The sequence below is a fragment of the Scylla paramamosain genome, chromosome 20 (genome assembly GCF_035594125.1).
Source record: "Scylla paramamosain isolate STU-SP2022 chromosome 20, ASM3559412v1, whole genome shotgun sequence".
Classification (NCBI taxonomy): domain Eukaryota; kingdom Metazoa; phylum Arthropoda; class Malacostraca; order Decapoda; family Portunidae; genus Scylla; species Scylla paramamosain.
In genome coordinates this window covers 15,591,495-15,615,725 of record NC_087170.1, presented here as the reverse complement: position 1 = coordinate 15,615,725, position 24,231 = coordinate 15,591,495, and the positions used below count along the sequence as shown (strand labels likewise).

The 24,231-nt window shown below is 38.5% G+C and overlaps 3 protein-coding genes across 7 annotated transcripts in view; 2 read left to right on the top strand and 1 right to left on the bottom strand.

Annotated features, from left to right (window-relative positions):
* Window positions 1-1,473: 1,473 nt before the first annotated feature.
* Window positions 1,474-7,137, bottom strand: LOC135110448 (uncharacterized). Of its 2 annotated transcripts, none has more exons than XM_064022803.1 (6): window positions 6,686-7,137; window positions 6,126-6,289; window positions 5,815-5,999; window positions 4,128-4,306; window positions 3,524-3,564; window positions 1,474-2,152 (listed from the first exon to the last, which is right to left on the bottom strand). In XM_064022803.1, exons 3-6 carry the CDS (start codon window positions 5,994-5,996, stop codon window positions 2,006-2,008), a joined length of 549 nt encoding a protein of 182 aa, XP_063878873.1. In that variant the 5' UTR covers window positions 5,997-5,999; window positions 6,126-6,289; window positions 6,686-7,137; the 3' UTR covers window positions 1,474-2,005. The 2 variants fall into 2 exon arrangements, with proteins under 2 accessions (XP_063878873.1, XP_063878874.1); XM_064022804.1 differs by having other exon boundaries at window positions 6,693-7,137.
* Window positions 7,138-7,550: 413 nt separating this feature from the next.
* Window positions 7,551-16,613, top strand: LOC135110447 (osteoclast-stimulating factor 1-like). Of its 4 annotated transcripts, XM_064022802.1 has the most exons (8): window positions 7,551-7,960; window positions 8,455-8,574; window positions 9,573-9,650; window positions 10,140-10,186; window positions 11,123-11,237; window positions 13,121-13,326; window positions 13,682-13,785; window positions 15,319-16,613. In XM_064022802.1, exons 3-8 carry the CDS (start codon window positions 9,602-9,604, stop codon window positions 15,443-15,445), a joined length of 648 nt encoding a protein of 215 aa, XP_063878872.1. In that variant the 5' UTR covers window positions 7,551-7,960; window positions 8,455-8,574; window positions 9,573-9,601; the 3' UTR covers window positions 15,446-16,613. The 4 variants fall into 4 exon arrangements, with proteins under 4 accessions (XP_063878872.1, XP_063878871.1, XP_063878870.1 ...); XM_064022801.1 differs by lacking the exon at window positions 8,455-8,574 and having other exon boundaries at window positions 7,551-7,956; XM_064022800.1 differs by lacking the exon at window positions 8,455-8,574 and having other exon boundaries at window positions 7,553-7,960.
* Window positions 16,614-19,548: 2,935 nt separating this feature from the next.
* Window positions 19,549-24,231, top strand: part of LOC135110442 (transketolase-like) — a 23,210-nt gene continuing 18,527 nt past the window's right edge. Inside the window, exon 1 of the mRNA XM_064022796.1 lies at window positions 19,549-19,729. Within this exon, the coding sequence (XP_063878866.1) occupies window positions 19,623-19,729 (107 nt within the window). The 5' untranslated portion in view covers window positions 19,549-19,622. The remainder of the gene's footprint in view (window positions 19,730-24,231) is intronic.

Genomic DNA, 24,231 nt, shown 5'->3' with positions numbered 1-24,231 from the left:
TGACTAACATTGATATTAAATGAAATATTATTGTACTTACTAGATTGCACCCAAATCCAGTTTCTTGAAAAGGTACGAAAATACATACAAAAAAAAAAGAAAAAAAAATAGCAGTATATATATATATATATATATATATATATATATATATATATATATATATATATATATATATATATATATATATATATATATATATATATATATATATATATATATATATATATATATATATATATATATATATATATATATATATATAGTGGATGATGTAAGAGTTATGAATGAGAGAGGAGAATGTAGGAACAGGAGCAAGAAGGGGGTATGTAAGAAATAGAAAAGACAAGGAATAAACAAAAGAGGCATCACAGAAGGAAGCACAACGTCAAGCAAAAATAAAATATGTTAGCATAACAAATCCACAAATGACCAGTCGTACTCTTAGCAATGGAGTTCCTCTAATATCATATAATTTTCATCCGTCCATAAGATAACCAACCTCTTCGTTAAAACTATCATATTCACATTTATTACCTGGCAGCCAATCTGTTCCACGTATTTCTACTATAACCCTTTTACCCTTTTTGTGAATCAATTTAAGAACTCAATGAAAACTGCAGAAATCCAAGAGGCCAATGTTATTCACTAACTTTTTTTTTCTTTCTCTCTCTCTTTTAAAGGAACCACTCCAGGGCCCGGTAAAGCACAATCACTGAAAGAGCCGTATGTATTAAAAAAAAAAGTTTAATATACTGTATTTATTAATGCTGGTGTAGTATAGTAATCAATGAATATAAGTCGAGGTGATAAATATATACACTATACCATAACTGCAAAACATTGTAGTACAGTTTTGTATAGAATATAATGTGTAGTAGTTGTAGAAGACTGAAGATTGTAGTATAGTATTTTATACAGCTTGTATAGTGTGTGTGTGTGTTGGATGTCAGCATCCGGATCCGCGGAGCATCCGCAGTGAAAATACTATCTGCATTACTATCCGCATTCGCGTTCTACAAAAGAAAAAGATCTGCGTCAATATCCGCAATGTGGATGTCACGGATCTGTGTATGTGTGTGTGTGTTACTTTGATTGTTTTGCGAAGGTTGGGAATGTTACCTTTAACTGTGTTTTATTATATATATATATATATATATATATATATATATATATATATATATATATATATATATATATATATATATATATATATATATATTATAACAGGTAAAGTGTTGTCAAACATTTTGGATGGTCCATCACCATGTTTGTGGTGAGGCACACCCTCGCATCCCTCATCGCGCCATTTCTTGACCAACGCACCCACACAGTCTCTTCATTGGCATTAGCTAGACTTCTTCTTTTCTTTTCTTTTTTTTCTTCTTTATTTCTTTCACCATTCTCATGAAACTCTACCGCTCGACCTATGTCAGCATGGCTTGTATGTTTTCCAGGCATCGCACAACAACTCAACAGTAGTATATTGTTTTATTACTCGCGTGATAATAATATTTCACATACTCTTACAAACAGTAAGTATTTCTTCGAAATGTTGGGGATCAGAGAAGAGATAAGGGAAGGGAGATGTAAACACAGATGGACATGACTGATACGATGTTTTAGCGAGGGAATTGTGGGAATGGTTCAGGTGAGTGTATGGCTTCGTGAGTAGAAAGTGTGGGTGGAAGGCTGTAAGTCGAGTTTGTGTGGCTCGGTGTTTGTGTTGCGGAAAGCTGTGAGTTGTAAGGAAAAGGAAACGAGATATCGGTGTTTTTTACAATATCTGGGTGTGTAGAGAGGGACTGCAACACGACCTTTGTTATCGTGTTCTGTATTTCATCTTTCAATATTTCAGACCACATACGAGATAATGACCTAAGTTTCCAAAGTGATCATTTGCGTCTTCAGGATTCACCACCTTTGACACAACACTTTCCGGCTCGTGAATGGCGTCCTCCACTGTTTTGTTAATCTGTGGACAAGACCTCGCATTCTTCACATGTCCTCACTCCGTCATTGCTGCATCAACCACCTCAGGACTGCGTGAGTTCAGCTCCTCCATTTGCTGTAGGACTGGCCGAGGGGTTGCCCTGGTTTCCATCACGTGAACAACAGTTTCTTCTTCGATCAGTACGTCTTTAGTAGGAGCGCCCTACAAGGAGAGACATGTTTCTGCTTATTTATTCTATTATATACATAAATAATTGTGCGAAACTCGAAGTTTGGGGCGGATTTTGCTATGGACAACATGGGTATCGCCATGGGGGCGCCATGGAGCATCCGCTAAAATGTATTTCTGTGCTATTTTCTCTATGTTTGTACTGTGCTATCTGTATACACTGTAACAAAATGTTTGCTGGTGGAATTTCGCAATTCTTAATAAATAATTAAATGACTATGTATACTTTTATAGGCCGGGGGAGGTTGAGGTTGAGTCGAGCGCCACACAAGACGTGTAACTCCGCCATTGCTTAAAAGTATTTGTTTTAGGCATTATCACGAGAAATCAGTGAGTTCTGGTAATAATACTGTATAAGACAAAGTCTGTCGGTTTCTTGTACATTTTAAATGACTTAATTTCCCATGAATAAACCACGAGCGATCCTAGGCAGGAAAAACTCGCCTCAAAATGAATGTGTCCTAGTGGTAGTAGTAATAACACCACCACCACCACCAGCAACAACAACAACAACAACAACAATAATAATAATAATAATAATAATAATAATAATAATAATAATAATAATAATAACAGCAACAACAACAACATTGCGACTGACAAGTTTCACCACAACAGCGTTTTTTTTTTTTTTAATGTGTCACAGGATGTATAGAAGAATATCCTGTCCTGTGACAAGGCGTGGAGGCACGATAAGACGGACGCGGGGACAGGGAATGGGGTCTGTGGGAAAGGGAAAGGGACGGATGTAACTAGTGCCTGGCCGCAGCGTTTGACAAGACTCTCTTTGTCATGTTATGGCTAGGTTTTATTGATGAAACACTTATGTTTGTAATGTCTCTTTGTTATGCTATGGTACGGCTCTGTTGAGGAAACACCTGTGGTCGAAAACCTATGTTAACACTGTAATATGAATATCGTCTTATTTCCCTATTCTCTTTTCATATAAACATACATAACACTATTCGCGCCTTACTTTCTCTCACTCATGTTTTACGACAGTGCCCTCAACCAAGACCTTTGCTTTTAACTGCAGCACCAAATTGTCCGTGATATACCGCATCCGGGAGATGGCCAGCCTGTACGTAATGCGTATGCGACCGTGCCACACACTGATGGCCGAAGCTATAACAAGGCTATAATAAAGATTACAGATCTCTGGTCTACAGCAGCCGGTCACGAATTGTCTTTTTTCATTTTTTTTTTAAGGAAGGGATCTACGCCCTTGCTCCTTCTGAACTAAATGAAAAAAAAAATGTTTTTTTCACAGATACCTTTTATAAGTTTTCTTTGCCAGGCACACATTATCAAAAGAGATAACTAAGTAAAAAAATTAGTGCTTACTTTGGTGACTGTCCTTCCCGTAGTTTCTCCATTATTTGTATCTGTAGGAAATGAATGCATACATGAAGCAACTGCATACCAGATGTGATGAATGATGTCACTGGCCATCAATATTCTATACTGAATACTACCATAAAAAAAAAATTGCGAAAATACGGGAAAAATTTTTTTAATTAAGTAACTAACTGAAAAATTATAAATTATAAAAATATTTTCATGTCACTAATATTAAAATTTGAGATGGAACGATCACATCCTGAGAAGGTTGGAAAGAAGACAATGGAAACGGAGTACATGGGAGAAGAAAAAGAGGAAGACCGAAGAAAGAGGTACATGGACTGGGTGTAGGAGACCGAAGAAAGAGGTACATGGACTGGGTGTAGGAGGATGTAAGACAAAAAGCAATACACGAAGCAAAAGCATAAAATACAGTCACGTGGAAAAAGCTTATCCGAAACAGCAATCCCGTATAGAAATGGGACACAAGCTAAGGAGAACAAGAAAAATAAGGTCTTTGAAAATAGTCCTTCGTAAAGAACTAAGTCCTCAAAATATGGGATCGAATATATAACATAGGGAGACATATAAAGTACATGCTATTTACCGTTTGATGTGCTCTGCTTATCCCAGGGACCTGATGGCTTATTGGTGGGATCCGTTATTGGCTGGAGCATTGAGGATTTCAAGAACATCACTGCTGAGAATGGAGCTTCAGAATTCCCTTTCGCTTGAAGAAACATCATTGATCGCGCAGCTTCACGATTGTCTTTCACGGCACGTTTACTGTAATTAACAGAAACTTTAAACTCACGACAGCTAATGGTAAAATATATAAGGTGAATATGAAAACAATGAAAGGAAGAATGAATGCGTAAAACGTCTTGTGAAGGAAGAAAGGTGACTGTTATGGTGACATCAAGGCAAGGATGGGCAAATGGTGAACCTGTGTTGGGAAGGATTATTTCCAACACTTCTCTCACAATATCATGACTAAGGTCATTATTTTGAAACGTTTTGGATTTTCATAAGGATTATTTTTCAATGACTACAAATATTGGTCGGATTTTAAGATTTTTGGGGTACGTTTTCAAACAATGGTGCAGAATCTTTTTTTTTTTTCGAAAGCCACCTCTTCCCCCTCCCTTTTTTTTTTTTTTTCGAGAGAGAGAGAGCTCCAACGATTGTCTTCAGCTTCTCTCTTCGCCTCAAGGTTGCATCTCTTGCTGTCTTCTATCGTTATTTTCACTTTGCTCTTCTGATTTTTGCTAATAGCAAACTTCTTCCGCGGCATCTCTGCGCAAGACTTTCTGCTTTCTCTCACCTCTCTTCCGTCCAACTTCTTAATGCAAGAGTTAACCGGTATTTTCAATCTTTTATCCCTTTTACTGGTAAACTCTGGAACTCCCTGCCTGCTTCTGTATTTCCTCCTATCTGTGACATGAACTCTTTCCAGAGAGAGGTTTCAAGACACTTATTTGTATAAACCTGGATTTGCTTTTTGGTATATCTTCTTTTGGGACTGGCACCTTCAACGGACCACTCTCTCTCTCTCTCTCTCTCTCTCTCTCTCTCTCTCTCTCTCTCTCTCTCTCTCTCTCTCTCTCTCTCTCTCTCCATCCCTTGTTTCCCTTCGCCCAGAGCTCAGAGAACGAAACATTGAAAATAGACAGACGGACGGACAAATATGTAACAAAAGTCATAATTAACGATCAAACAAAGAAATCGGGGATCATAGGCGCTTACCAAAGATGATATGAATTTGATGAGAAAGCAGAGGTAGTAATAACAGATGTAGTGATGGTGTTGTTGGAGTAGTTACAAGATGACCTGTGTGATAATGCACATGGTGATTAATCCTTCATATTCACCATCCAGAAATGGTGATCCATCCTAACACTGCTTTTCCACTCCTTTCTTCACAATATTAAATCAAATCTAAAATGAGAACTTGCGCCAAAACCTTCATCAGCATCTATGTGGTGGTGACTGTGGTGATAGCGGTGGCGCTTGTCACCTTGTAGGCCGTGGTGATGAACACCCGCACGATTGGACTGCTGGTGGAGGCATGGCAGCACGCCGGTGTAACATTTGGGAAATATTTCTCAGCGGACGTATTTTTCACAACAGCGGCGTTAGTTTCGCTTCTTATCGCTTGTTAATAAGGTCTTGAAACTGAACGGTTGTATGGTTCTGTTTCATTCCACATTAGTTTTCAATCTCATTTATTTGTTCAGATTGAAAAGATATATGAATTCCATCTCTACGACGAAAAAAAGAAAAAAAAAACCTACCCAATTACAATGTCCATCTGTTCTCTCCAGCCAGGAGGCACACCTTCTAAACAATTATTCTCCTTGTCGATGACGATGTGTATTGGATGTGTCACCCCGGTGGGAGAGGAAATGGCTAATTCTTTCTGTGGGACATACAGCTCTTCTGATTTGACACGCCTCATTTTCTTGAACAATTTCATTTTCTGAAATAGAACATTAATTAACTTTGATGACATGCAGTTTGTGGTTGAGGAAGCGCCGATGCAGCATGCATTATGCAGCAGATCAGGGGAAATATTCAGCAAAGAGGGAGAAATTCTACATCTTACTTGACTTGCAGAAAACCTTTGATAGAGGTAGAGTACTTCGTGGTGTCCACTCAGGAGTCTGTTTTGACACTCTTATTGTTCACTGTTGTTCTTGTAACTTCGTCTTGTGATGCATGTGGTATGTGACTAAACAGTGGAATTGAACGCCTGCACACGCGATCCACCTGCAAGAGAGTACAACGGAAAGCCTTGTGACGCTTGTAATGTTTTATTGAATATGTTAAAGATCTCTAATATTTCAGCTTGCAAAACTACCACCACAAAGGCAGTCAAAACAGTCGCATTATACCACATCTTGGCAGTGTCAGTGTACTCACTACACGATGACCCTTATACATTTCGGCTCTTAATCTTGACTGTTTTTTTTTTTTTTTTCAGTAACTCGTGGAAGTTATTAGGACTTCCCAAATCTTAAGTGTATAATTCTAATGGTAGTTTAACAAAGAATCTGCATATGAGAGAGAGAGAGAGAGAGAGAGAGAGAGAGAGAGAGAGAGAGAGAGAGAGAGAGAAGCGTTTCATTAAGAAAACGAGCTAAAATATCTCTCATTAGCTATTACCTCTTACCAAGAAGACAAGTACGGTCCTTCTCTTTTGATGAAGTGCACACCAAGGAATATAATCATCATATACATGGGACACGCTAACAGCAGTGTGTTCTTCAGAGCTCACACAACACTACTTACTGTAGGAAAATGCAATGGTTTTTCAATTATAACATTTCTTGGTACGAAACTCTAAAGTGGCTCAGTTCTTGACAGGATATTGCAACATGTGTCCACCAAGACAAATATTAATTATACGGTGGCAGCCTGGTAGGCATTATTAGGTTGATAATATACAGTTATAGAGTGAAACGACCATTTCCGAGCTCGTATCACAAAGGAAAGAAACATGTTTGATCATAACTACGTCGTTCATAGGACTGAAGGGCGTGATAAAGGTAAAGCTACCTCGCTCCCGACTGACAACCACTTCAAGGATTACCATGACGTCAATTAGAATAAAAAAAAAAAAAAACGTAGCAACGAAGATAATAATTAACAACGGGTAGACATATGGAGATAGGATATTTAACTTCCGTAAGCTATAGCAACATCTTCCCAGTTTGATACGAGAGAACCGGTAATTAACAATGTTCACAACAGAACTTCTGTCATGTGTCATAACAGAAGTAGAACATGGAGTGGCCTGTTAGCTAGTATATATGTGACAGTTCATCGGTTATAAAAAAGGAAAAGCACACATTACAACTTGAGGATTCCCAGTTTGGGGTTGACCTTAAGTACGGTTCCTATTTTACAGCAATTCCATTATTCTCATTCACTCAGGCACGCTTCATTGGCCTTTGGCATTTTTTTTTTTTTTTTTTTTTTTTACAGGCAGTTTCAAGACATCTGTACCAGTTCATTAAAGTCCGTAAAGTTTGTCCTTCACCTTCCTCGTCATTCTCGTCACACCGGACGTGGTCTGATAACGCGTCACAAATCACAACACTACCATAACCTTACGTGAATTCACAGCACAACTTCATTTGAAGGGCTACTCGTGTACTGAGACAAGCGAATAATATTGGGTGTTCGTGTTCTGAAAGGAAGGAAAATTTTCTTTTGTGTATTCGTAGGAAGGAAAACTCATAGTGGCCCATGTTGTGGTAATATGCTTGACTGATGTGTGTGTGGGACGAGCCGTGAGTGGTGAACAGGTACCCGTGAAGGCTGCTCACTTAGCGGAGTATTTACTAAGAAAACAGGAGAATAATATTAGACGATTGTGTACCTACAGGAATACCGTTATTTAAAGACAACTACCACCAGAAGTGCACTTAAGAGTAGGTAAGCCAGTAAATATGTAACGACTAGAATTTACCTTTCATCTTCGTAATATCTATGCTTGGTGGCTTTCAAAATCTGGGATGGTGCAGGCTCCATAATACCAGGGGACGAATTATTTTATACCTTACATTTATCTGTACCTTATCTTATTGAATCTAACCAAACATTTCCACATCATACCTTGTCTTACACCACAACACATCCAAAACTAACATAACCTTAGCCAATCAAACCCAACCTAACTGTATCTTACTGCATGTATCTTAAGTTAACTTAGTCTTACCTAAGTGAATATTATCCAGACTACATACCTAATAAAGTAAAAAATATGCAGAAAATGTGAATTGAAATGTTATGTTACAATGGACTAGGGAAACACTGACAAATTGGCTATAAGGGGCACATTGCTGGGAATTGAACACTTTACATGGACACTCACCCATGAACCCTTAATTACCCATGTGAATGAATTCATTGGCTAAATTCCCATCAAGTCTGTTAAGAAGGAAGAGTATAGTGTTAACCCTGCCTTCTCGGACAAATTCGTCTTGTATCATCATTCATCTGGAACTGCGGAACACCACCGTGGACTGTTCCCGCTGGTCTATTAACAGGTATTGAGGCAGGAGGATGTGTTTCTCTATCCCTTAGGCCTCTTTCACATGACTGTCAGATTTTTGTATACACCTTTGCCATGTATTCTGTTTCACTGACAGACTAGCAGACCTTTGTTGCCATCCTGTCACGTGATCCAGAGATTGTCATTTGCCTGATTGTGGGGATTCAATTATTGTACGTGCTTCTCTGGTTAGTATAAAGTAAATAATTTTCACAACTTAAAATTCAGTTTTCACAAATTGCCACTTAGTCCCAGCGTTTGTTGTGCCTAGAGAGAGAGAGAGAGAGAGAGGGGGGTGGGGGGAGTGGCACTTGCATATGCACATTCTAAGACACTCGTGCAAGCTCCCATTCCATTGCCACTTATAGCCAGCAAGGACATGCACACTGGCTTGGACATTTGTGCCTCATACATGTGTGCAGTGCGTCATGTGAAAGGTCCCATTGAACTCCATTGAATGTTAAAATGCTGCATACATGATTCTTCATGTGAAAGAGCCCTTAGGTTTACCCTCTGTTTTGCCACAGTGGAGAGTTCTTCAGGTAATTCATGATACCAGAAAAAAATAATATCCCTAGTTTTATGTTCACTTTTGAAATGAAGATCATTGAAATCTTATTTTAGTAACATCACATAATTTTCTGTCTAGATACCTAGCTGACGTTTTCGTCCAGTCGGGAACATGGCATGGTGGAGATGAAACCCCTATATTTGTAAAATTAGAGTACATATATTTTTCCTCATGACTAATACTACAAAACTACTAGAAAGATTCATATATATATATATATATATATATATATATATATATATATATATATATATATATATATATATATATATATATTGCTTTTTTGTATTTGGAAACCTGGTATAATTTCATATTATTGCTGCTCCATATGTATTTAATTTAGGTATGTGTACCTTTAAGTAACAGTAACAGTTCCTCCTTTATTATGTTTCCATCAGCCTCTCATTATCTTGTCTCTGCAGGTGGTGTGGTGAGAACAACAGCAGTCAGGATGTCTGTCACACTAAGAACAGCCCCTCCTCCACCACCAATCAGAAAAGGTCAATTGTGTGTGTGTGTGTGTGTGTGTGTGTGTGTGTGTGTGTGTGTGTGTGTGTGTGTGTGTGTGTGTGTGGACAAAAAATTCATGAAACTTTTCAGTTTCTGATATACACTCTTACATTGGCTTGACTTGATATCAGTGTTCTGCTGTTGAGTTTTTCTTAAGCTTGTAGTGTTTCATGTAGCCTCCTGATACACTTGCACTGGAAAAAAGGGTTGATGGACAGCAAATATTTTGGCATTGATTTGTCTGAAAACAAAAGAACTCTCTCTTTGAAACTTTGTCCTAGGTGATTTCTACAACAACTTTATATCACTGTTTTAGACTATACTGTTTCTTATGATATTACTTAACGTTTTACTATTGTTGTATTTTCCATCTTGCTTGGACTGTATATCATTATGCATCAACACGTGTCTTCGTGTGACTAATACATCAAAATCTTGTGCCATACCCTTTGTGTGTCATTGTTTGTGTATATTTACAGGTCATGTGCAAGTGTTTGAGGCAACATCCAACTATAAGGCTCAGCGGGTGAGTACCAAGGAGGAGAGACACACAGGTCCACTGAGGGACACACTGTGATGACTGAAGTATTGACAGATCAGTTAATGAAAGTTCAATTTACACTGCTGACAAAGCTACAAATTGAATGTATCATACTTTATGAATGTGTTATCCACATTAACAAATATAATTCTGAAAAAGATTACCTCGAAATACTGAAAATGCATTAAAAATCTTCATTTGTTTTCTACTAAAAGTAGAATAAGTTAAGTATGCCTTTGCCAGTTAAGAATAATTTGCTAATATTAATCATTTATTTTTAGCATTGTAAAGTGGTCAGTTTCTATGTAAAAACATAATTTCCTGTGAGTGATGTGTAGTGTAGTAAATACAGCTGATACTGATACTAATACTGTATCAACATCTTAGAAATGACTGGATATCAGCTATACTAACACCAATACCAATACATCAATATATCATTATGCATCTCTTTATTTGTATTCTTTTATGTACATTTCTTGCCATTATCACTTCTTTCATTGTTATTTCTCTCTTCTGAAATCATTAACTGTGTGTGTGTGTGTGTGTGTGTGTGTGTGTGTGTGTGTGTGTGTGTGTGTGTGTGTGTGTGTGTGTGTGTGTGTGTGTGTGTGCGTGTGTGTGCTTCCTTTCTGTAGCTTCCATGCACTAGACTTTCAACTTACTTGTGCGTATTTTATCAAGATTACTAATGTTAAGTTTATCAGTACAGTATCTACTGGCTTTTATCAGTCTCACTATTAAAGTCAGGAACTCTGCCTGAGCTTGTTTTTTTGTCATCATGATATTTGAATGATTTTATTTACGAGTATCTATTTACTTTTTAAGCAGCAGTTAACTTTTTAGCCCTTGATCAGTCTTTTTTTATGCATAGAAATACTATGATAGTGGATTATAAACTATAAAGCTCTTGTGTTGCAGGACTGTGAGCTGTCCTTTGAGGAAGGAGATTTGTTGTTTGTACTGGATCGCAATGATCCCAAGTGGTGGTTAGCCAGCAGTAATAGGAAGAAGGGCTACATCCCAAGTGATCTTGGTGAGCACATTTTCCTGTTAACCATCTAGCCTCTTTTTGCAGTATAGTACATTTGAGATGTGAAATTGAGCTTGTAACATAAGAAATGGATCTTTTAAGGTTTCATGATAGTGGTTTATGTGCAAAGTATTGTTTTATGCTTAGCTTTTTTTAACAAAATGTATGGTTTTGAATTTTTCCATTCTTTCCAGTTATTAACAGTAAAATTATTTTTTTCTGTATTTATGTATTTTGAGGAAAATGGCATGTCAAATTTATTAATTATTATGGGCACATTACTGTACAATATGATTTGCCTTTGTATCTTTATCCAGTAACTCAATCACTTTGCTTTGTCTTGCATTGTGTATCTGGTGAATTTTTTTCCAAAATTATGCTCATATTTTGGCACCTTTTTCTTACACTGTGAGAGTTATTTTTCTCCTCATCACTCCAGTCACTGCAGAATGCATCGGGCTGGTTACCACACACAACAGGACAGTGGTGGTCAGTTAACGTGAAGTTTACGTGGTAGCAGTTGGTTTACTATGATGTTCATTTGCTTATACCTAGTTAAAATGGACCCTGACATAATATAACAATTGCCATTACTAATACTAAAGTTATCTTGATACCCTATGAGTTGCCTATAGGAATGGGATAACTATAATGTGCTGAAAGCCACCACAGCTTCCTGATTTTCATGTTTCAGCATGGTGATGAACCTTTTCTCTGGTGTGCTTTATGTGTTCTTGCTCAGTAGAATAAAACACCAATGAATGACACTTGGCAACTTAGCAATGGAAGATCAAAGCTTGCGTGAATCGTAAATACACAAGAACCATAATGCTGCCTCTGTCTTCTCTGCAGCAGTCATGATGGCGTATGATGTCACAGCCATTCAACATACAAACTGCCATTAGTTTATTTTTTTAATAAGTACAAGTGGTTTTATCTCAGCATATTTGCTTTGCTTTGTCAGATTAACAGTGTCAGAATTCAGCACATTAAAAAGCTGATTACATTGTTGAACAGGGAAAAAAAGAAATTTACCCACAGCTAGTCCAGTGGAGTGGTTGTAGGTATTAGAGTACAGATGAACATAACTCAAGAAAATAAAAATTGATATTTATTCTGCTTTTGGCTTTCATTATTGTCTCAGTAGATATTGCAAAAAATTTTAGAGAAATCATAGTGAATCAAGCCTTACTTCATGCTCAGGATTTTTGCTGTATTTATCCTGCATTGATGCAATGTTGATAGTTGACAGGCATGTGAAGATCTCTCCCTCGCTCATACTTTGCCTTAATTATTCCAAAAATTTTAATTATATACGACTGCATGGGTTTTTGAATGGCTTTCAATTTTGAACATGAAACAATGATGCTGTATATCTTTTGGTGCATTTATCAACATACAAATTGTGCAGCATTGTTGCCCCAGTGTCCTTAATGCATGAATCTCCCAGGCTTTGCCCAGTTGGTCCAGATCAGGTCATTCATTCATGGTCACTCCAGGGTTGAGGTAGCAACAGCACAGACTGGTACCAAATTAGTCAGGATCCACTATAGTAAATGATATTTAAGAGAGAGAGAGAGAGAGAATTGAGTGTGAAAGAATGAGTAATGTAAACAGAAATAAGTGGAGACTTGTGGTGTGGCCTCTCCTCTCCTGCCCCCAGAGAGTTCTGAGCAAGAGGTGTCAAAGTATGAGTAGACTAAACTTAATGCATTATTCTGTGCAGACTTGGTACTGTAGAAGCATAATGCTGCCTCTGTCTTCATGATTTATTTGTTGATTTCCAGTTTAAGTAGCAAAATATTCAAAAGGGTTCATCTTTCATAGTCACTAATCCATTGGGATGCAGAAAAAGGATTTACTTGAGCATAATGTATTGTCTACAGTGAGCAACGACAATGTTAAAATGCTCATTGTGGATGCTGCCAGGAGAGGTAACTATGAGTTGCTGGATGAGTGCCTGGAGGCTGGAGTGTCTGTCAATGCCCTGGACAAGTCTGGTTGCTCTGCTCTGCATGGTGCAGCTCAGGCTGGTCACATGGATTGTGTCATGAGACTCCTTAAGGAGCCCAAGTTGGAGATAAACCTGCAGGTGGATTTCTCTTGTTGTTTATCTAGTTTGTTATAGAATATATGAAAATAAGAGAAGCTGGAAGAAGCCAGTAAAGCCTACACATGGCATTTCCTGAATGTGAAATACACCTCCTATATCCATTTATCTGTATTGACTTGGTACTAACCACCTGATTACTTAATCTATTCCAGTCATCTAGCACTATATTTGAGAGTTTTTTTGTTTTATTGAATTTTTATTTATTTTGACTGTTTTACTTTTAGTCTGTCTTGATTACAAACTTTGACATTAGTATTAAGAATAATACTAGAAATAGCCCATAAGTGAAGTAGACACACAAGTTTTATTCCTTTTCACCTTCCTCTTTCTGCAGAACAAGATTGGGGACACTCCGCTGCACTGTGCTGCAGTGAGGGGTCACTGCGAAGTGTTGAAGGTGTTACTGAAGCATGGTGCCAACCCTGATTTGACCAATAGGTGAGGTCACTCCACATATCCATGCACATATAAGGGAACACACACACACACACACACACACACACACACACACACACACACACACACACACACACACACACACACACACACACACACACACACACACACACACACACACACACACACATGCCATGAAGTGTGGTTAGCACACTTGACTCACAACAGAGAAAACCTGGGCCAGAGTCTCATGAGCATGGAGGCAGATGTTATTCAGTTCACAGCAAGTAGGTATGGGATGTTAGCTGAGAGGTTATGACCTCATGGTGTGTGACTGGTCTCGGTCCTACCCAAAGATTGGTCTTAATGAACCATGAGCACTTTCTGTTTGGAAATGGATGGCTGTGTGGTGAGACCAGCAGATGACCATGTGTTCAAAATCACACACACACACACACACACACACACACACACACACACACACACACACACACACACACACACACAACAGTCCTGGATTCAGCTGTACATGGCTACAAGACCAACTTTTCACTGAATTGCCAGTGTGGTGTAGTACATGTAGGGAAGTTGGCTAGAGAGAAAAGTAGAGTCGTATTGTTGTTCTCTGGTAATGTTTGTGCATAATATTGCTGCAGTTGAGTGATCAGAGTAGTGAATGTTTCTTAACTTATCTGCCTCAGTAATTTACTATACAGTAATATGTACTAAACTCCTAACTTCATAGAAGAAAGGATTCGTCAAATGAGAGAAATGTAGATACGTGCAACTGTACTGAAATTATATAGAAAAATCAGGCTTCACTATTTTCAGCTAATAACTTTACATAATAACTACATTAGTAATCTTCACCTGGTAAACAGTAGTTCACTGTGCACAAGAACTGATGCTGATTATTTTTTACCGAGAAGACCAAGCTGGCACAAATGCAGAGTTATTATTGTATGAGAAGTTGAGTACCAAATGTAGAACTACTAGTATAGGGTTTGTACCTGTGCTGTGATGGTTAACTTTCCCAGTGCCAGCCAAGGGTATCTCCTGACCCATGCTCTGTGCTAGCCAATTTTTAATCTTTTGTCTGTTTGTCTCCATTAAATGTTGTGTTGTCTTGCTCTTGGCTTGATGGAAAGGGGTGATGTTGTTTGAGATTGTCACCTCTGCAGGTGACGTGGGCCTTTTTGATCTGGCCCACAGCGAAAGGGGTGATGAGACAGGGATGATAACCTTCTGTTAACACTCATGGATTTGGGGACTGTCAGCCTTTTTAGAAGAGAGTTCAACATTGGGGCATTCAGATGAGTGCCAATTCATCTTAATGTTACAGTCATTAAAGCTGAAGATCTTCCCACTTAAGCAGCAGAAGATAAATTTCAACTTGTTATAATTTTAACTTTTTGATTTAAGAATCTTCATATATATGGCTCAAGACTGTGATTCTTTAAGTGAAGGTAGCCAAGATGAGTCTTGTTTCATTGTACTGCAAGTGCATATAATAGTATAGTATAATATCATCCATCAGTATCAATTATTTCCCCACTCATCATCCACCATCCACAGGGAGGACCAAACACCTCGCACCTTGGCTAAGAGAGGCACCATCATTACGTTGCTTGACCAGGGCCTAGAATATGAAGAAACAGGACATCAAGGTGATGATATAGAAGACTCAGAGGATTCTGACTGAATGGTAAAATTGTGAATTATTACCAGTGTGCCTTACGGAAGCCTTGTATTTGATCTGCTGTTGTTAGTTTTAGTTATGTCAACAGACTAATACAGTTTATGCATATCCACTATAAGAAGGGAAGTAGTGTCCTCAAGTATAGTTTTCATCCACCTGATGACAAATCATCACATCCCACATTTGTGCACAAATACATTTCTTGTTGACACCTGAATTAGGCTACCATAAGAAGATAGTGACAATGATACATGAATCCAAACTATGATATGTATTGTTATGGTACTCATATCTGTGTATGCATGTATGGTTTTATGCAGAGCCTCATTTTTCTTCCTCAGCTCTCCTTCTCCATCCTCTCCTTTTAGGATAATCTGTCATATTGTAAGGCTTAAGCTGTGAATGTGAACAGTTTTTTTCACTATTCTGACAAAAGTAATCCAAATATAATACTTTATAGTCATGAAAAATTTACTTATGCATGTCATAGGTTTTGTTTTATATATATATATATATATATATATATATATATATATATATATATATATATATATATATATATATATATATATATATATATATATATATTGGCTGATATCAAAATGAAATGGCAGCATTATAGCATTTATGATGTGTCTGGGGTTGATTCTTGAGGTCTCGAGTTGGAGAGATAGCCTAGGATAGGGCCAGAGTCTGAAGGGATTAGGTGGTTTTAAGCTGTTAGTATACTATCACTTATAATTAGCAGTATAGTTTGGTAACAGAATCCAGTTTCACAGATGAGATAAATTTAAGATATGTTTGTATCCATTCATGTTGATAATTTCTAAGACAGACAAACAGAAATATATGAGTATCACTGATGTAACACACAGAAGGTGGGAATGTAAGTATGAATGTAATATATTGTAAAAGCATTTTATTATGACAGACATTTGATACAACATTCCTTTTGCCCAAGGGTTGAACTTTTGTGATACATAGAAAAATAAGGTACTATAACCTAATTTTAGGTTTTAAGATTCACTTGTCCACTGTGTTATTGGTTATTTGAGTGTTTTATCCAAGTGCCTAACACAAATGTGTATACACAGTATACACAAAAACACACACACACACACACACACACACACACACACACACACACACACACACACACACACACACACACCTTGTTATGCAAAAAGTAAATATCCAGTAATTTCAACAAGTTCTTGTAAATCTTCTTTCTGTCCTTGCCAAAATTTAATCTCATTATCTATATCTGACACATGCTCTTAAAAATCTTCCCAAGGGGATGGCTTCAACAGAAGAATTTCAATTTTGAAATGTAATAAATAAATGTACACAAACCCTGCTTTAAAACTGAACTGCCTGAGGCAAGTAATGTGCACAAACTATTGCCATAAAGGTGATGTGCTCTAGCATTTATTGAAATGAATATACAGAAAGTACTTTATAGGTGTCTTGAAAGATAACAGTCTTGGAGAAATAATACAAATACAAATACAAAAGGAGTGATTTTGTAAGACTGAAATCTGTCTGACAGGAATGGCTAAAAGACTGTCCACACAATTGAGCACAGCTTGATGAATACTGCCCACAACTGGGTTAAGTCCGCATGCACAGCTGTAGTGTTGTTCACATGGTGTTGATCTGGCCCATTCATACTGAGACAACAGCCAGAGCAAATGGTTGTCCAGGCATGGGCAGTGTCTGGTGATTTCACACAACTAACCAACACAGGCACTTTACCCATATTTTAGTTGGCACAATCGGTAATCCAGTCAACGAGCAAACTACCCACCGGCGCTTACGGACACAACTCAATTGTCTGGATGCGACTTAAAAGGAACTCTGAAGTTGTCCATACAAGCTAGTTTAGCTGAGATAATTTTTTTCTACCACCCCAAAAGCCTGGCATTAACCTAAATGACCACAACCCATATGTCATAAATCAATGATGTCTTTGTCAAAAATTAAATCATAGTATGCACAATATTGACATACACAAGCTATCTCTGTACATACAGTGTGATTTTCAAGTCCTTCCATTTAGTATGGGATAAATCTTCAGATCTTGCCTTTTAATATTCTGTCTCCAAGAACACAAAAATATCAGAACATGATTAAGAAACATGAAATGATTGAGACTAACAGCAGTTTGTGTATTTTTACTTCAAAATTTTTCTACTACAAATGTATATTTTCTATAGATTGAATGTTATACATATTATGATTTTATATGTAATTTAATATTTGTTGTTTAAGAACGTATATGAAGTGTTTATAAATGTAATTTGGCAAAAATGGTAATGAATTTAAATATAAACATCATTCTTTCCTTTTCCCCGTAAAGTAAGACCTGTTGAAAAGGAAAACAAACATGATTTATAAGAGAAACCTGGAAGACAGCTACCAGTCAAGCTGACTTATAAAAGCAATGAATGATGCAAAAATGTGAAATAAAAATAAAATAAAAATATCCGGTAACATGGTGAAAAAGTCCAACAACATTATCTAATAGCTAAAACTATGATCTTACAAGGAAACATGACAATGGCAAAATGTGGAGACTTTTGGTACTGGATTGTTTTATATGTTGACAGTTTATGATTATCATATCAGAAGATGTAACTGACAGGAAAATGCTAAACGCAGGAAAGCGAGTTGGTGTTATTTGACCTTCAACCATGGCTATATGACTATTACCTAAGCCATTTTTTTTCTTTTTTTTCTTTTTTTTTTTAATTGTGTATTTTTATTGATTTAAAATTATTTGTTTACATTTTTATTTATTTATTTATTTATTCTTTTTTTTAGCATTTTAGAATTGTGCAACAACCATTTATGTATCTTCAGCATCGTGCCCGACAGCTATACCTTCCCGGCAAGAGCCCATGGTAGCCCGATCTACGGATAAAGCTGAGATATTTCACTCACAACATATTCCATCATCTTGTTCAGGGATGACAGTAACTGCTCACTCATCTGTGAAACACCATAGGCACGGTGCAGGCAGCCAGTCGACAGCCGGAGACCGATAGTAGTCACGATACCACTGAGCCAGTAAGCATCGTGTGCGTGTCAGACAAAATGCCTGTAGAGGGTCTGATTTAAGATTCATAAAAAATAAATAATCGGATTAGGAAAGTCACTGCTCATGTTAGCTGATAATCTAGTTCACAACTATTCAGTCTAGCAGCATGTCGATCATGTAGTATCTGGATGATAGCAATGTGCTAAGTAGCGGTACATGTGGCATGCATCTTGCCTATAATAAGCCATTTCCATCAAGGCCTCCAGTGGGGGGCTAACTTAAAACTCTCTCATTCATGTTAACAGACTATCTGTACTGGGCAGGGCACAGGGGAAAACCAAGGGAAGGTGTGAGCGCTGTGCTATTCGGCCAGGTGTGTTGGGGGTAGAGGGGGGGAGGGGGAGGCGGGGTGGAAGTGAGGCTAGGCACAGGTGTAGACAACTCATTGCCAGTATTTATTTTGAAAGACCACTTTGAAAGACCACAGTCAGGTTCTTATGCGTGTTTTCTCATTCATGGTAAAGATCCTGACAACATCCCTGAAGATCTCTATATCAATAGCTTCCATTTCAGCCTGTTGAAAGTAATCCAGACAAAATATTTTATTGAATACGGTTCCTGTGCTGCAGGCTGTTGAATTTATTTTTCATAAGCGTTCGGAAAATAAAAGCAGTCCTAGGTTATGCATTTCATGTAACTAGGAAAGTTCATAGATATTCAAATACGCAGATAGCAAGATGCTGACCGGTAATCTGCTGTAGTAGGTAGCAATTCACGATATTATGCAGTGGTTCTACAGGAAGGAAGTATTATTATTCTATTAGTACAGGTATGAAATAACGAAATCAATTTTCAATGGCGAAAAGTACACGCTTTTAGCACACTAGTGTGGATGTATCTTTTAGGTTTTGTGTTAAGGCGTTTTAGCTGTATGTGTTTTGGCTTTTTTTTTTTTTATCATATGAAATTCTCGAAATGCAACTTGCACTTTGCCAGCAAATATACTACATACAACTATTGACGACTAATGTGTGGCAGCGGCGGGCAGGTGGGTTGGGTCTGGGTCTGGTCGGCCGGCGCCCGGTGCTCAGTCAGTGTGGCTCCCTCCTCGGTTGATAACGCAACGTGCCTCCGCCAAACATGTCTGAATACCACAAGCCCGACACTAACTACCTGCAGGAACTCAAAGACATTGCCAACAAACTGCGCATCCATTCAGTGAAAGCGACGTCAGCCAGTAATTCAGGGTCAGTATCGAATGTGTGTGTGTGTGTGTTGTGGTGGTGTGAGGCTGGGTTTGGAAAGACGAGTGCCGAGTGGTAGTAGTTGCCGGCAGTCAGCTCTGTTGCCACGTCTCACTTTTCATGTACTCAACGAAATTTTGAAGAACTACTGGTTGATTTTGCAATGAAAAATGCAAATCCAAGTGTTTCTATGTAAAGAAGTCCCATGGTAAGTTCAGAATGTTAATGACATCACAAGTGCATTTCATTAGAAAAAAAAGTTTCATGTCACCTTTCGTAATTTCAAAATAAACGAGAGAATATCTATAATACATTAAAGTCTAACGTATAGAGCAAACACTGCTGCAGGGAGGTTGGTATTGTATGCATTCAGATAGCAACACCAACCACCAGACAACCGTGAACAACCAAAGGGATGTGGTCGATAATGGGTGGTGACCTCGATATACGGAATACAAAGTAAACACTGGGAAACCTTAGTATATGTAGCAGGCACTTGTAACACGAGACTGTGGAAAAGAGCTGGCAGACCACAAGGATAACAGTGACCCGGAGTAACCTGTCAACGTAGTTCTAGTTGGCTAAGTAACTTGTTCCAGTGGTCTATGTTTGCAGTATCAGGATGAGATGGTGCGGGGACGTCTATGTAACACTATTATGGGACGCTTTACATAATAATAATAATAATAATAATAATATGATGATGATGATGATGGAAACGTTAACTTCTTAGTACTTGGGTTAAAAAAATGACAGGGTACGTTCGTTGTTACTAGGTACTGTGTATTTTAAGAGGAACCGTCGGCATGCTCTCCTGTCGAATGTGCTATCTTGTGTCAGTGCGTCTGTCTGATGTTTGAAATCGCATGTGTGATGATAGACACGTACTAATAAAAGCTTTGTTGACCTCTCTCTTCACTCTCTCTCTCTCTCTCTCTCTACTCTCTCTCTCTCTCTCTCTCTCTCCTCTCTCTTCTCCTCTCTCTCTCTCTCTCTCTCTCTCTCTCTCTCTCTCGAGCCTTCCAATCCCACCTTCCCCCCACCTTGCCTCGCTTCCTCGCACGCCCATATCCGGCCCCGGAGGAGAGGTGGAGTGGTCGTGAGGTGGAGTGCGAGGGAGGGACGGGGGTGTGGGGAACGTCTGACGGTTACAGAACGTGTTTCCACTTTTTTTTTTTTTTTATATATACTTTTTTGAACGTCTTATTTGCTGCTGGAATGAGTATCACACCGCTTTTTAGGCAACTGTTTATAACTCTCTCTCTCTCTCTCTCTCTCTCTCTCTCTCTCTCTTCTCTCTCTCTCTCTCTCCTCTCTCTCTCTCTCTCTCTCTCTCTCTCCCCCAGCAAGTCGACGTATAAGGACTTTTCGTATATGTTTTAATATTTATTCTCTTCCTCCTGTCAAAACAAAACAAAACGCTTCGCCACCCTCCGCCGCCCCTCACCTCCCCCCTCTCCGCCGCCAGCATCAATAGCATGATTGTCGCATTGCAACCGTATTCATTTTCTTCTCAGTAGTACTATGAGAGTGGTCTGCTTGGCTGTGACAATTCGTAAGTAAATTCTGGTGAACGTGCTCATCAATACATTTGTGAAACTTACCTTCTGACTTTATTCTTAACATCTACGTACTTATTCTGTATTATCCAAGCATATTATTATCTTCGCTTAACCTAGTCTGCTTTTTATCGGGTTATAATGGGGAGTCGTTGATTTCGAGGGTGTTTTTCATGATTCTCACGATACTTTAACAAGAACTCGACTCTTGTGTAGTGTAGGGAGAGTTGTAGGTGACACATGGAGGTTTTAAGATAAAGCGGTTAGGTTATGGAGGAAGAGCTCACTAGATTGCATTGTCAAGCGTAGTTTGTATAAAAGGTTTAATTAATGTGCAACGCCTCTCTCTCTCTCTCTCTCTCTCTCTCCCTCTCTCTCTCTCTCTCTCTCTCTCTCTCTCTCTATCTCTCTCTCTCTCTCTCTCTCTCTCTCTCTCTCGTTTATCTACTACTACTACTACTACTAATACTACTACTACTACCCCCACCACCACTTCCGCTTTGTTTAGTCAAGGCCGAAGACAATATATGTAAAAACAAAATGATGCTCAATAAAGAAAGGAAGTGGAGGAAGTGAGGAAGTAGGAAAAAGGAAGTGGTGCATAGGCCAGCCCACAATGTGACCGCGAAGGTGAGGAGGTGAACTCAGGTGGAATGTGAGTTCTTTCAAGCATCACATCGGCCTTAAGTGGTTTTGTGTGCATGCGTGAGGTGCAAGTGTTTGAGCTGCGGCCGCTGGTCCAGCTCGAAGTCATTCAGAATAGTGAGTTGGAGTCCGTTTTCTTTGTGTGATTCCAGCGATTTATTGAATACGTGACTGACGATGCTGATGTTTTATGAATCCCTACTTAGATCCATATTTTGAAATGTTTTGGACTTTAATAAGAACCGTTTTCCAAAGCCCTCAGTATTGGTTAGTCTGGTTCTTATGAGTGTTTTACCCGTTAATGCTGTAGAATCCTCGTTGGCTCAGAAATCGTAAGAAAAAGAAAACTTGAAAATATCCATGACTTCCACTAGAGCCTATTAATAAAAAAAAAAAAGTTTAAAAATACGGCCCCTACATCATATACTGGCCATGGTGGATGGGTAAGGAATTGGTTTGTACACTCACGTCCGCATGTGGGAATTACTGAGGTATTCTGCAGGTGCTCAAGCGAGGAAAGAAAATATATTGTTTTCAGTATTATGAGAAAGTGGCAAACTTCCTCATTTAAAGAATGCAAGCAAGGAAGGATTCAAGGACGCTGCATCGGGGAACGCCTGACAAGTGAATCATCCTATAGGTGTTCCACAATTTTGCATTAAGCTGGAATATATGGGAGGAATGAAGTTCGCGGACGGGTCGAATCCACATAATGGGAGATAAGACACTGATTAGATAAGTATTACATCAAAAGCTAGTGCTACTCAGTGAAATAGATGAATTATGAACTACATTAACATTTAGTGATTGCAGATTTCAAGTGTCATTCTTTTCGTTAACAAAGTGTTCAATATATAAGAAGCAAGACGGAAATACTGACGATGCTCTTCCTTCGAGTGATGAAACTCCTGGTTCTTTCACTTTCATTACATGTTTACGGGATCAGCTTTGGCTCCGAATGGGATACGAAAAAAAGGAAGAAAAGAGTAGGTTAAAGTCCCTTACAAAGCCTCCATTGACTCAGTTATCACTAGCTTATCACTTACTTTCCTCTTTCTGTCCTGATGAAACCACCTGAGTTCTGTCCTATCCAATAGAACTGACAAATTTTCCTTCTGTCCATGTCCAAATTCTCTCGCTTCATCCATATTAATTTTATTTATTTATTTATTTATTTTTGTAAGAGGGTGTCTGGGTGAGGGCTGAAAAAAGAAGTGAAAGAAACTAACTTATTATTATTACTATTATAATTACTTTTGTATTATTTTTATTTATTTATTTATTTATTTATTTATTTATTTATTATATTATTATCTTGGCAGCATGGTAAAGAACATTAATCTGAACGCTAAGGACCGCTGCATTTCGCCCTGAATGTAGAATAAGGATCAGTAGTGGCCAGGGCAGTCGTACTTTACCCTTGCTGTGAGTTATCTTTGTGGCAGCCAGCGTCACTTTCCCTCACGCACCGCCACCACTGGCCTGCCACGCGACCTTCAGGCGGTTCGCTCCGCTCAAGGTCACTTAGGTCACCTTCTCAGATAGCGCTCGATATGGCAGTCTATTGATCTCTAAACATGTTCACTACTGAAAGAACATAAGATAGGAAATAATCATCCTGTTTGGAGAGAGAGAGAGAGAGAGAGAGAGAGAGAGAGAGAGAGAGAGAGAGAGAGAGAGAGAGAGAGAGCAGCTTGAGGGAGGAAGAGCGCAGAGGTGTAAGGGCGAACATACCTCGCCTGACCAGTCAAGGAGGCCGCAGCAGTGGCTAGGTGGCTGGTTGCCTGTCGCCCGTGTCGGTAGACTCAGTAAGGGAATCAAGGGTGACTCCAGACAGTCTAGCCGCTATTGTTACTGGGCGGCCGGTTTTCGAGTCACGTGGCTAGACTGACTTGACAGGTTCTAGAAAAAAAACTTGCACTGGATTATTGAAGGAAATGTTTATTCAGCGTTGAGTGGGGAGCAGACAGTAGGAAGCGCGGGAAAAGACGGGTGTAGGAAAAGCCCGGGAATTTTAAACTAGGAGAATATTATGACAGCCTTGAAATTCTCTCTCTCTCTCTCTCTCTCTCTCTCTCTCTCTCTCTCTCTCTCTCTCTCTCTCTCTCTCTCTCTCTCTCTCTCTCTCATACGTGTAAAGAAACACCATTTACGGTACTTAAAACAAGAAGTTACTACTACTACTACTACTACTACTACTACTACTACTACTACTACTACTACTACTACTACTACTACTACTACTACTACTACTACTTCCATTCACCCTGAACCCCTTTATCATTCATTGAGAAAATATCA